This window comes from Pelecanus crispus, chromosome 3, assembly GCF_030463565.1.
Source record: "Pelecanus crispus isolate bPelCri1 chromosome 3, bPelCri1.pri, whole genome shotgun sequence".
NCBI lineage: Eukaryota > Metazoa > Chordata > Aves > Pelecaniformes > Pelecanidae > Pelecanus > Pelecanus crispus.
In genome coordinates, this window is record NC_134645.1 from 16,800,400 (window position 1) to 16,815,037 (window position 14,638).

At 36.5% G+C, this 14,638-nt stretch overlaps 1 protein-coding gene across 1 annotated transcript in view; it reads left to right on the forward strand.

The window, feature by feature from the left end:
• Positions 1-14,638, forward strand: part of FAM120B (family with sequence similarity 120 member B) — a 55,692-nt gene that overhangs the window by 13,449 nt on the left and 27,605 nt on the right. Inside the window, exons 4-5 of the mRNA XM_075707955.1 lie at positions 4,541-4,713; positions 8,780-8,872. Coding sequence (XP_075564070.1) covers positions 4,541-4,713; positions 8,780-8,872 — 266 coding nt within the window. The remainder of the gene's footprint in view (positions 1-4,540; positions 4,714-8,779; positions 8,873-14,638) is intronic.

Here is a 14,638-nt window from a genome sequence, read left to right on the forward strand (position 1 = left end):
TCATGTACTCTGGTTCTACTGCTTTGCAAACATGCCACACATAGAACCCACCTTCATGTTGACAATAAACAGGATTTAAGATCACTCTGTGTGTTTGTTTATAGCAGCCACATAAGAGGAATTTATAAAAACAGCATCTTCTGAGCCATAATCTTTACTAACTCAGTAATGAAAGGCTGTTCAAGCAGACTGTTAAAAAAAGGGGAGGAGGACTTCTAGTGTTTATTTTTAGTGCTCTGTTGTCATTCCTTCAGCGAACAAATATTTTTCCAGAATTTTTGCAGTCCATATTTGTATGCCTTACATTCGCTCATGCATCTTTTATTTTCCACAGCATGACTTTCTAATTCACCAAATAAGGTTCTCAACAGCACATCACATTTTTCAGACAGGGATCGTATTTAGAGCTAAATTTAAAGAAGTTGTTATAGGAAGTTGAAGTTCAAAACTGTCAATCAAGATCAGGTTACTCAAAAAAGAGAAAAAAACCTTACCAGAAACTATTTGAAAAATCACAGGCACAATTAATTTGGGAAGATTCTTTGTTTTATCTTTTTTGGAAAAAATGATAACCTCATCATCACAACTACTTTAGAAGTGTACTGAGAATATATGGGAAATCCTGACTCTATTGAATTTGATTTAGATTAAGAAGTCTGCAGAAATAATATTTGATATGAATTTTGAACTGTAATGCTCATAACCATTAAAATATTTTACATTTTGCATTGATCTTAAAAAAAAAAAATTCCCACTGATTTTTTGTGTGTATATAAAACAGCAAAACTGTCTTGCATCTGAAAAGCTTCCAGGTGATAGACTGAATGTTAGCTTTTTTTTAAAAAACAAAATATTGAATCCTAAAGGCTGTAAGATGATAGCTTAAAATATATTTAAAATATAGTGTGTATTATGTATATGTATTTTTCATGAGATACAGTCTTCTGAATTAGCATCTGTGCTTGCTCGCATTCTCTGTCTCTCCCCCTTCTGGAATGTTTCTTTTCAGCTGAATGAATATGATCATGATGTTTTCCACACGTTGACAGAGCAGGACTTAAATTGATAAAAAAATGTCTGAGAAATGAATTTTGTTAGAAGATTTGTGATCCAAGAAAATACTGTTTAACATCCATATCTTGTGAACGTAGCTGATCTATTTGATATGTGTGCAGTTTATATGGAACAGAGGAAGTTTTAAAGTCTTTATCAGAAATGTATGAATTCTGCTTTTAATTTTATTTCTGAAAATGTGTAGGATATTGTAGCTTCATACCACAGGAGTTTGGATGTACTTTCAGTATACTAATCATTGCATCTTACAGGAATATGTAACAAATATCCTTATGTTCAAAATGCTGTCTCTGGAATGTGCTTTAATGGTCAGATTTAATTGGCATTTGGGTTTATGGCATCTTTAAAATTGGATACAGTTGTTGACAAGTTAATATTGAGTGTTCCTAGCAAGTACATTTTTATAAACTTATTTTTCTGGCTCAGTATTTACATGAGCGTGTAAAATGATGACATGTTAAAGTTCTATTACTGGTGTGATAAAATGAAATTTCAATAGTCATTATTTCAAATATACATAAACAGTTAATATTGTACATTTATATCTATATACACAATGATGACATGTCTTAAGTTGGTATGGATGTGAGGATCACCTTTGTGTAAGCCTTGAGTTCAAGGATATCATAGTATTAATGCATTCCACAACTTTTGCATGCATGGCATATTCATGAGTCAGTTATTAAAGTTCAAACAAATGAAGTAAATGTTTATGTATTCCCTTGAAATGCTCTTGTTTATCATGATGCTTTCTATATGACAGTGTCTTTAAATGTGTGAGTGAAAAGGAAAAAGGAAAAAAAATAATTTGATCAATGCTTTTTCTCTTAACTTGTTGGTTGTCTATTTTTGTGTTTAGGCAAGTAGTACCTCTTGACCTCCATGGAGGTCTTTGTCATGCTGTTCTTGGAGTTCCCAAGGACTACAGTTTTACATAGTACTGAATATCGTTTTCACACAGTTTTGTGCATGTTGAGAATAACCATAAGCATATGCAGTGTTTGAGTATCTCTGTAATTCATAGGAACTTGTGGTTCCTCTGACACCAGTAGGATAGGTAATTTTCTCATGACTAATCTTTACAGTAAAGTTGAATCAATTATATATATATAAGTATGTTTTGTTCTGTTTCCCTTTTGTTACCCAGTTTTGGGTTTTTTTAAGGTTAGTTTAGTAAATACGTAGATGTGTTCAGGAAGTAAAATATTTCTCCTCCTTATCCAAGTAAATTTCTCTTTCAGAAACATTTTCTAATTGCTGTAAAGTTTATGTAGTGAGGATGTAACTAGAGCAGAGAACAATTTTGTGGGTCTACTGTATATGAATCTTAGGTCTGTTGTGGACTGTATGCATGATGGGAGAGTCATTAAACTTCAGTGTATTTGTTTCTTTGTTTTACTTATCTTTCATTTAAGGGTTAATATAATGAATTGTTCTTGGGTATTACATGGAATTTAATTACTTGTGGAAGAGATCCTTTCAGAAAAATAACGCTTTTGGTTGGTATGTTCCAAAAGGAGTTAGCGTAAATTTTTCTTTCCCAGGGTAAATAACTCATAATTCATCAGTACCTCTTTTTCCCAGGCACAAGTAGATGTTGTTTCTGAAAGTATAAGAAACTGTTTATTGAAGAGATGTCTTGAATTTTTTGTTGAGCTCTCTCAATATAGATATGTAATCTTGATTATTGATGTAGTTCATGGCTTCACGCTGAAGAAAGAAGGATTTCTATTATTAGGTATACCCCTGGATGCAATTAATTTAAAAAAACCGTACAGATGGAAAGAGTACTTTAACTGATTCTTGTCCTATGTCTTCATATACAGCTGATTTGGAACCTTCTGGAAAGCAGAAACCATCAGAACTATTTGAGTTCACCTATGTAAAAATTGTCTCGCACATTAAAGTTGCTTAGCCTTGGTAGGAAAGGTTGGCTTTGTTTTGGTTTTATGCATGTTATCTTTGCTTTTCTTCCTGGAAGTCCGTCTCTGCTGTTCTCTTTTTTCTTAAAGCAGCAATTACCAGTATCAAAACCAGTAATCTGAGTCTTACTGTGCTGTCTGTACTGGCCCACTCACTGCTAGTATTTGCATTATCACTAACCTGCATTTCCAACTCCAATCAAGTAACTGGTATTTTTTCTTAATATATATATTTCCCTACAAAATAAGGTTAGAAACTTACAGATTGTATGATGGCAGTTCTTTACAGGGTTAAAACTTTCGACGGGAGAGTTAGTCTTAAAAATAGTAAAAGAAACATCCATCAGGGAGATGAAGAAAGAAAGTACTAACTTCTCTTCTGTTTTCCCCCTCTCCAAAGAATTAGACCATTTGGTTAATGGGCTTTCTCAGTTAAATAAACATCGTTTATGTAGATTTCAGCACTTTGTCACTTTAACCATTTATTATCACCAAGTGTTCCTAACTGGACTACAGCTGCTGCATGTCACACAAAAAAGAAGAGTTGTTACCAAATGTAGCTTAATTAGCCCACATTTAAAATTCACACCTCGTTTTATTTAACTACAGAAGCAGCAGTACTTTATGGGAGGATTCTGTCTTTAATTGGGATTCTTAGGCATAACCAGTTAGCTGTTCTGTTCTTTCACGTGCCTTAGTGTTTATTTTGATAATGGATTAAATTTAATTCAAAGGGGGAGCAAATTTTACATCAGTTCACATGTGTCAAGTTGGGAGATGGCAACATGGGGTAAATATTAAGGATTTAGAGACCAGGGTGAATGGTACTATAAAAAGTTTGGAAAGATGTGTTATACGTGATACATTATACATGATGACAGTTCTTTAGTGCGTGTTTGCAACAGTGTTTCATACAGTAGCCTAGGGAGTGCAAAATACCAGATAGCCTTGATTTTTGTTCCCAAACTGGAACCTAGTGCAGAGAAGTCATACCAGCACAGTGTTTTGTGGAGAATGCGTGTTTGCCAGCAAATGGCATAGGTGACCAGTTTGTTCATTAAAATGGGCGATTATAAGGGAGGCAATGTGAGGATCCTTTGAGGACCCCTGATATGCTAGCTCTAGGAGAGAGAGAGAAGAAGCAGATATGGTTGTTTTCTGCTGAATCACTATTTTATGATGAAACTAACCTCATTTAATGCTGTGGATCCCCAAAGGAAAGGACACACTTGTAGTCAAACTTTGTTCTTGCAAAGGGTAAAAGCCTGATGTCTCAAAGTTGTCTGTATTGTTGTAACAATTGAATTCAGTCCACTCTGCTTAAACATGCCTGTATTCAATACAATTTGTTTAAATTACAGGCCTTAATTTTTTTTGTTAATTTTTTTTTTTCAAATGCCAAGTTTTGTCAGATACATTTTACTTTCAACTCTGTGGTCCTTGCAAGTGCCAAGAGCAGATCAGTTGTTTCCTTTCAGATTGTAATGAGGTAGGCATGTTTTATCTTGTTGCTGCCAAGATAAAATAATGGATTTCTTTTGTAGGTGGAACACCTAATTTGAAAACACTGTGGTTTGCCAAGGGACCTGATGTGGAAAAGCAACGGTATAGTACATTTCTGGCATGCTTTCACCTTCAGGACAGGATGGAAGAGCTCCAAGCTCTGGAAGCACCTGTTGCAGCATTCTGCTGCTTGCTGGCCTATCTTATGATGCAGGTAATGGACAGTTGCTTTTTCTTCAGCTGTCAACCTTGATAGATGTGATTGACTAATAAACTGTTTCTTGCTAGCCTGTGCTGGATTTTTCTCTTAATCTTTACTGTAGGCATAGTCAATCAAATATAATAGTACTGCATTACGGTATTTTTAATTACTCCATTTAGCATGCATCATCCTGTTCAAGAAACACTTGGGTTTTTTAGTAGTTAATCATAACTCTCACATGCCCATGACAAAGCCCCTTGGGCAGTTTAATAGAGAGAGGATTTCTCCCGCTTTTTGGGACCTGTGTGCCTCTTTTTGTGTTTCTGTTGTGTTGTCAAAAGACGACATTCCCTCAGGTGTGACTATGCAGGCTGTGGAAACAGACAATATAAATATTTAGTCAGCTCTCACTGCTTTTTCACACTACCTTGTCAATCTACTCAGTTTCAACCCAGAACTGAGGATTTGGCTCTTATTAAATTATGAGTAGTAGGTGATCATTAGGTAGCAGTTCTGTTATAACTCCAAACATTTGTCAGCCTGCAGACTACCTAAATTGTAATAAAAAGGAACACAAGATTAAATACAATATTGTTTCATTATTTACATTTCTCTTAGGTATTTAATATGTTGTCTGTACTTGCCACCTTTCAAATGCTGATCTCACAGGATTTTACTCTCTGAGGATGAGAAAATTATAATGCCTTTATCTAATCTGATAAGCTCTGTTGCATTTTTACTTACACTGAAGTGTCTTTTGTTTTGCTTTTTCAGACTTTCCTCAATAACAGATTTATACTGGTGTGAGATACATGAAAACAAGTTCTCCCTGAGTTTTCCTTTCTCTTTCCTTCATACATGTTTGTTCAAACTTAGATGATGCATTGAGGAAGTGCATATGGGAATTGTACAAATGATCCATGTAGCTCTTTTTTTTCTTTAATTTTTGTATAGCAGAATATAAATGGAAAGTTTTTTGAAGATGAAACTCATTAAACATAATTTCATGCCTTGTGGTTTCAATTTAGCAAGATACATTTTATGTACTTAGCTTTAAACGTACTTTAAGTGTTTTTCATATTTGGATATGAAACCACAGTTTCACTTATTTATCTGTTTTCACTGTTTCATTTATTTATTCTGCTATCCTGTACACCCTTTTATAGCATGATTACTAGATTATTTGAGACGGGTTTCTTTAGTGGGGTTAAGAGGAGGAGTAACAGGACAGAACACCTACAGAAATGTGGATTTACTGAGCCTTGATCACAGCATATTAATAAAATGAAAAAAAAAAAAGGTTGTTAGGGATATGGTTTTCAGAACTTATTATCCAGTAGCTAATGTTAAAAAGAGATGAAAACAGTTTTGCAGCTCATGTTTTCAACAAGAATAATAGCAGAGAGATCATGCAAAGGGCTTAGTTTGATGGCAGGTTTTTTATGGCAGTGCCAGCTTCTCAACACCTGTCCCATTTTCCTGATTCTCTTCTGCCCTCCGAGTTGCACTGATAAAAACATTTTAATCCAAATCAATTTCTTAGTCTGGTTCACAGGGTAGATTTTAATTGCCGAGTTGTTTTGAACTCTGGTTAGTTCTCTGACATTTTCCATTTGTTTTCTTGGGGTGTTTGAGAGGAAAACGTGAGAGCAAGACTGTCAGCAGCCATGCTTTGAGCTGGCCATACTGCTTCCATTTGTTTTATAGCCGGGAAAACAATGCTTGTCTAGCTGTGGCCTAATTCTTGTCTTTACACCTTAGTCTTACATTTGTATTAGAAAGGGAAGGTGAATTGTTACCCCAAAGGTGATTTAAGTTGAGCAATTGTAGGTTGCCTTGAAGGAGGCTAACATAATTTCCTTCAGCTCATATGAGGGAGAAACAAACTTCTTAAATATTTCATTACTTATCATTTAATCTAACCTAAAACTTAGGTTTTTGCAGGAACCAGCATACTGACCAACCCATGTGGCTTCCTCAAAATTTATGTGCAAGTATTTAATGAAAACTTCAGATGCATTTTAAGTGAGAAAAAATTTCCAATTAGCAAATCTTAACTATATAAAGAAAGTGTCGATTTGAAGAGTAATCTTTTCAGTGAGGTTACTTTTCAAATATCCTCCAAATTAAGAACAAAAATAGTGAAAAAAATACAAAATAATAGATCTGCCTTTAAAGTTAGGGAAAAGAGTAAATGAGTTCAAATATCAAACTGTGGAGCCTCCAAAGAAAGGGGAAATTTCTCTTTCAAGCTCTTAGAGTTTTGGAAGAAAACTGATAGTGGAAGTGTGATAACTCACCAAGTTTGGTTACTGAATAAAATACTTCTTTAAAGAAGTGTGTTGACATTCAGAAGCATTTTGGCTAATCTGCCCTGTTGGGGACCTTTCCTTGCTGTTGTACTTGCAAGCACTCTTTGACTTACTTTTCTTAGGACAAAATTGTGCGAGTATTAAGAATTGTTTTGTAGACAAAAGTCACTTTTTCTGTTACTGCAGTGTATAAAATATGCAGGTTTAGTAAACGTCTCTTGTTGCCATCTACACAGAGGCGACACCTGACTTGAAATACAGGGTAAAGTAGTGCCATTATCAGATCTTAGCAGCCAGGTGGAGTTAATGAATAGCAAGGAGCATTTTGAAAGCTTAAAACTTTTCTGATACCCCTCACATTCTTGTGCTTTATGCAAGTTTTAAGAGAGTCATAGAGGGCAAAGTATTTTACAGTGGGATAAGCAGCAAGGCCTGATTAAAAAAAGAAAAAAAAATTCACAGTAGTGGTTGAATAATTTTTATCTTGAGGAGGAAAGAATGGATTACTCCTCCTAAGCAAATAAATGAATGAAGTAATTATAGACAGCTTCTTAGTGTTCTTTTTTTCTTTTTTCTATTGATTTGCATCAATACTTTTTTGTTATTTTTTCTCTCCATTTTTTCTGTCACTTTTTGATTCTTAATAGCAACTCTTAACAGATTGAAATGAGATATACACACTCCCTGAAAATCAAGCTGTTAAAAGAAAGGCAATACAGAGTTTTAGGCAGCCTTTTAACTGTACTGTAAACCCACAATGCACTTTTCCACACTTTGCAAGAGAAACCTTCCCTTGAGTTCCAATTGCTAAAAAAAATGTAGTGCTTTATGGATCTCACTTAGAGCCCTCTCTACAGCCTCAACATTTGTAACACATGCTTGGTCTTGGTGCAGATGTATAAGCTATAGTGCTCTAATAAGAGGAAGCAAGTGATCAGAACTGGTCTGGCACTATCAGGGAATCAGCCCAGCTGGTCTAGAGGCATTGTCTTTCTCCTGAGGTGACCGTGTGCCTCTGCAGAATCTCAGAATACTTTTTCACAACAGTAAATGCCTCCATTCTCCCTTTTCTGATAGAAGTATTAGAGTGAACTTTTACATTAATTTAGAATTTTCCTTTTTATTTGCCCACTTGAACATTTTAGGTTTAGTTTTCTTCTAGTTTTGAGTTCTTCCCACTTCAGTATGTGACCTAAAAACTAAAAGAATCCAAATATGTTTTGTTAAATCCTGAAATTTAGCTTAAAATAGGTGATTGAAATATTTTTCAGATTGCTTTTAAAGTTTCCAACAGATAACCATGTAAGCATTTGAAAGAAATCCTAATGCTCATCGCATCTGTGGCTCATTGAGGTGGTTTTTATTCTGGGTCTTGATTATAAAGCAATTTTTTTTTTTTTTAAATCTCTCTTTTTTTTTTTTTTTTTTCACTATGCTTAGTGTTATGGTCATGAAGAAATTTCCTGTTATTAAGAAACTCCAAGGGAAGAGAGAAGGGAATACATGAAGGGTGGGCATTTTGTTTGATGTGTAAATATCCATATATATACACTATACATGCGTATTGGGGTATGCACTTCATTAAAGTTCTGAAAGTAAGTATTTTGTTCCCTTTAAATGTCTTTTCCTGTACAATGCATTCATGGTACTCATAACTTCATGAGGTCATTGATTTAAGTTTGATGTGCTTGAGCAAGAGGAGACAATTTTCAGAAAGTTCCTCTTCAGAGCCTTCAGATAATGTGTTATTTTTTCATCTGTTTTAGGTCAGTAGCCTCTCTCTGGAGGACTTAAATGCATTTTTGGCACTCATTCTCTGCCTCAAAGGGAAGTCAGCTGCTCAACTGGCAGGTTTGCAGGTATGGACTGGAATAATTGAGTAACATAAAATGTTCATGGTAACTTTGGATGAATAGTTGGGGGGAAAATTCTTCTGCATTAAGTTTTTTCAGATACAGGAACTGAGGGTCATGGTAAATATATAGGCTTTTAATGTGCTACAGTTCATGTGAATACTTACATTTGTTAATCATGTGAAAAAAAAAAAAAAGAAATAGAAAGGACATTTTCTAGTGGTTGCAGTTATAGGGGTAAGCAAATTAGTCTCAGGTGTCTTCCTGACTTGGTTTCCAGACTTCCAGCTGATGGAAGATTTGTAATGGTGAATCCTGTCTTGCAGCATTGTTTCATTCTTTTTTTCCTGAGGAGTATAGTGTTTTGGGATATAAGTTGTATGAAAACTACTGCATTAAATAAAGCTTGTTATTACTACTTGTGGGAGAACATAACATAAACCTAACCAGAAAATATGTTGTTACCTAATGTGGCCCACTCTAGTGAACGCCTTTTGGATCACTCTATTCTGTAATTATTCAGGAGTTCTTTTAAAAAATTTTATATACTCTCTTCAAGTCTGTTTTTTTCCTTTCCTATCTTCTTGAATCCACACGTGGAAAAGCAGGTTCCTAGATGGTTATTACAGTAGAACCATCTAAATAGTTCTTCTTGCATATCTAATTATACAAGAGTATTTTCAATCTCATAGCTTGAGATTGTATTCCAGGTATTAGCAGTGTACAGTGCAGACTGTACATGTCAATGGCTATTTGAGTTGTGGGTTTACTTAAAAGTGAAGGGGGAAAGGGTTAGAAATGGTTGGAACCTTAACGTATCTCCACTCTGAATATCTTACTTATATTTCCAATAAATTAGCTGTTACTTTGAACATTCCATGTTAGAGTTTTAAAAGTACTTTTCGGTGATAGCGAAGTAAATCAATCACTCCTGTTACTATCCATTGGTTTCTAGTGCACAGGGACCAAAATAGCAAAACCAGTGTGATTCCAGTTTCATTATTTGATTCAATATAACAGATGAAGACCAGCCTCCTATCAGTTTTTCCAAATTCATCACAGATTTGTTCTGCAGCTGATCAAGTGTTAGATCTGTGTGACAAAAAGGAATCAAGGAGATGAAGGTAATAGGGAAAACAGCAAAAATGTAGGATTTATTTCGGTTGAAGACATTATTGCACATAGTGTTGCACTTAACATTGAGAGTATCATCGTCGCAATGACTGTTGTGGTAGTCGTTCAGTAAAAGGATAAAGGAAGCCAAGCGTAAGCGGCAAGTGTTGAAACAATTTGTTTATAGGTGCACTTACAGGTACTATTATATAAGTTTCTAAAGTGCTTGGAAGTTTATTCTGTTTGAATTAACATGTCTTTGTGCGATTCATTTGTGCTGTCATTCTGTGAAATTATCAATCTGACTGTTGCATCCAAACACATAATATATATTGTATACTACTTACCAGCAGTCAGTTACAAGCGGTTACAAGCTTACCAAGCCACTTTCCATCATCTATCAGCAGTCCTGGTTAACAGGGGAGGTCCCTGATGACTGGAGGCTTGCCAACGTGACGCCTGTCTACAAGAAGGGCCGGAAGGAGGACCCGGGGAACTACAGGCCTGTCAGCCTGACCTCGGTGCCAGGAAAGATTATGGAGAGGTTCATATTGAGTGAACTCAACAGGCAAGTGCAGGTCAACCAGGGGATCAGGCCCAGCCAGCACGGGTTTATGAAAGGCAGGTCCTGCTTGACCAACCTGATCTCCTTCTATGACCTGGTGACCCACCTGGTGGATGAAGGAAAGGCTGTGGATGTTATTTACCTCGACTTTAGCAAAGCCTTTGACACAGTCTCCCATAGCATTCTCCTTGGGAAGCTGGCAGCTCATGGCTTGGACGGGTGTAGTCTTCACTGGGTAAAAAACTGGTTGGGTGGCTGAGCCCAGAGAGTAGTGGTGAATGGAGTTAAGTCCAGTTGGCGGCCGGTCACAAGAGGTGTTCCCCAGGGCTCTGTTTTGGGGCCAGCCTTGTTTAATATCTTTATCGATGATCTGGATGAGGGGATTGAGCGCACCCTCAGTAAGTTTGCAGATGACACCAAGTTGGGTGGGAGTGTCGATCTGCTGGAGGGTAGGATGGCCCTGCAGAGGGACCTGGACAGGCTGGATCGATGGGCCGAGGCCACTGTATGAGGTTTAACAAGGCCAAGTGCCGGGTCCTGCACTTGGGTCACAACAACCCCATGCAACGCTACAGGCTTGGGGAAGAGTGGCTGGAAAGCTGTCTGGCTGAAAAGGACCTGGGGGTGTTGGTAGACAGCCGGCTGAACATGAGCCAGCAGTGTGCCCAGGTGCCCAAGAAGGCCAACAGCATCCTGGCTTGTGTCAGGACTAGTGTGGCCAGCAGGGGCAGGGAGGTGATTGTCCCCCTGTACTCGGCGCTGGTGAGGCCGCACCTGGAATACTGTGTCCAGTTTTGGGCCCTTCAATACAAGAAAGACATTGAGGTGCTGGAGCGTATTCAGAGAAGGGCAACGAAGCTGGTGAAGGGTCTAGAGCACAGGCTTTATGAGGAGCGGCTGAGGGAACTGGGGTTGTTTAGCCTAGAGAAGAGGAGGCTGAGGGGAGACCTTATTGCTCTCTACAACTGCCTGAAAGGAGGTTGTAGTGAGGTGGGTGTTGGTCTCTTCTCCCATGTAGTTAGCGATAGGACAAGAGGAAATGGGCTCAAGCTGCACCAGGGGAGGTTTAGATTGGATATTAGGAAAAATTTCTTCTCGGAAAGGGTAGTCAAACATTGGAACAGGCTGCCCAGAGAGGTGGTGGAGTCACCATCCCTGGAAGTGTTCAAAAAACAGGTAGACGTGGCACTCTGGGACATGCTTTAGTCTAGTCTACCCTTGACTGGTTTAGTGTGGACTTGGTAGTGTAGGTTAATGGTTGGACTGGATGATCTTAAAGGTCTTTTCCAACCTAAACAATTCTATAATTCTGTGATTCTATGATTCTGCTAATTCAAAGTTGTTCACAAAATTTTGTAACTTTCCCACAAAGCTTATGGCAGATCAGATATTGTCTGCTTTTCCACTGTTGACATAAAAGTATGTGAAACATGAAGCTGGTCTTATACTGTATCACGTATCACTCTATGAAGCGGACAGTATGTTGTTGGAATTGATATAGGCGTGCTACTGGCAGGTACTTCCCAAAGTTACATCACTCTGCTGCTTATGTAAGCATTTCATGCCCTGATGCATAATGCCTTCTGTTGTGCTAAAAAACAACAAAAGATTTATATAGTGCAGTTGAAATTTTTGTATCAGGCTATTTTGTAGAGCACTTCCCTTGTCTTACTCTATTGAAATTCACGGTAGTGCCTTTGGTAGTAGTTTGAGCCAGAGTAAATCCCTCTGAAGAGAATAGTGAGGAAAGATTTTGGACTCTTTCCCTTCTGAAATTGTGAATAGGTGAATAGCAGTTTCAAAACTTTCCCCCATTGCCTTCAAATTAAACTCCTTTCCTGTGTTTTGATGACCTGGATCTCCAGTGGAAAATAGTCGCTGTTTCTTAGCTTGTTATGTATCTCTGACTTGTCAAGCTGTATCAAGAGAGAGTGTTATGTTGTATTAATTGCCATAAAAAGTACTTCTTTTTCTTCATATATAAGCCACCTGTAATTTTGTTGTAGAACCAGGATCAATTTGAAGATTCATATGAGGTTAATCTCACTTCACAGGAACAGTAAAAACCGGTCTGTTTCTTGTTCTGTGCTTCTGAAATGTGGTGTATAGATGAACTTAATAATGTCCCATGAATTTTCTCTTGGATGGGCTAGAGACTAAACTAATAGAATATCTTACATAAATATTCTAAAAGTAATGATCAATAAAGCCAGCTTTCTGAACATCGTAATTCAAGCATCTCATTTTCAGGATTCCATCTCAGAATAGCTTAAACTGTTTTTACTTGTTACTATGTTTATTTAGTAGTTTTACAAAATTGAGTTATGCTGCTAGATTATTTTAGTAATTAGTAAATAGGGTATCAATAAGTATTTAACAGCTTAATTTTCTATGTATTTGTGTTTAAAATTGAAGGATCCGAGTACAGTGAATTACACTGGTGCAAAGGTAATTAATATATGGGTTTTGTGGTAGAAAAACAGAGGAACAGAGTTTAATCTGTTTACCATACTTTTTCTTCCCCACTGAGAAGTTAAACATGATCCCTAGAAACAATAACAGAGCTTTCAAGGAGGTTATGTTAAACTTAGTCAGCATCTGCAAAATTTTATGAAAATGTTTGCTCATTTGCAATTTTGGACTTAACACCATATTGTAATTTTAAATGTAGAAGAACATGTTTACTCCTTGCAAAGAGTTCTGTGAAGAACAGTGATTTGATAAAAAAAAAAAAATTGCTCTCTTTCTGCAAAGGAGCCTATTAGCAAATACGTTTTAGCAGAAGAAAACTTAACTTCCACTGTGAAGTATGAGAGAATATGTAAAGAGCCTGTTCTTCTGATAGGGTGAAGAGAACTTTTCAGCCTTCACTTTCAAATCTGGTTTCTGATACACTATCCATATTTCATAGTTAATGAGATCCATAAACCCACAAATTTATGAAACAGAAATGTCCATGGTTTGAATAAAGTGGGTTAAAGCCATAAAAAATATAATTTATGTCATGCTGAAAGAAAGTGGGCTGTGGGCATACAACTAAAATGCACATTAAGTAGTTACTTTCTGAAAATAACGTAATGTTTATACATGAAGAGTTGACTATTTTTCAAGACTGATGGTTTCAAAATACCAAAATGTGCACATGATAGAGAAGAAATTTTATACATTTTTTTTCTCATAAGTTTTTTTCTAGTTTCCTTGTGCCCCCTTATATGGTAGATTAACATTCTGTTTTGCCCAAGCCTCCCATAGAGCTTATACATAAGGTCAGAATTAAATTTTGGACCCCAGGTTGCCTATTTCCCTTCTTTCTATTTTAATCTGGTGTGCAGTTTTGGCAAAAAGCCCAGAGAGCCATCAGTCTAACTTTGAGGCCATCGTGGAGAAAAAGAGGCACCAGCAGTCTTGCTTGCAGTCTTGTTTCTTACATTGTGCTGGCACTGGTTGTTTACAAGTGCAATTATACATCATCTTCCACCTGTAATGCATGTAAAATACTGCCCAAACAGGAGAGCCCTTAATAACTTATAAACACAAATATGTTTTTTCCTAAGATTTCTCTAAATATGTGAATATATGAAAAATTTGTATTGGAGGTGTAAAGTTGAAAATCACATCTTTTCTGAAAGTTGTGGCCAAAGATGAGATGGGAAAATTTGGTTAAAAAAGAAATACACCTGGAAATTAGTAGATGAAATTTGGGTCCTGTTAAGTGCTTTTAAAAAGTGAAATGTATGTCAGAAAATATGAACTCAATGTTAGTAGCAGATGCATGGGTGGACATATACATCACTGCTGGAATTTATGGCATTTGCAAGCTTTTTATAGCTTTGCCATAAAATATCCAGTTATGCTAGAATATCTGTTTTGGAGTGATTACATCCTTTGTGCCACCCATAAAAGGAACAGTTTGGCTGTGTACGTGGTATAAGAAAGTCAAGCACTGAAGTGTATTCCTCCAATTTTTCAAGTGCTTTCAGTTATTTAAAAAATATAACTGATATGAAATAAACACAGTCATTTTAGATAAAAAAATTATAGACTCCAGAGAGTCTTTGCACTTTGATTGCAAATGAACTTTCACAAAATACATA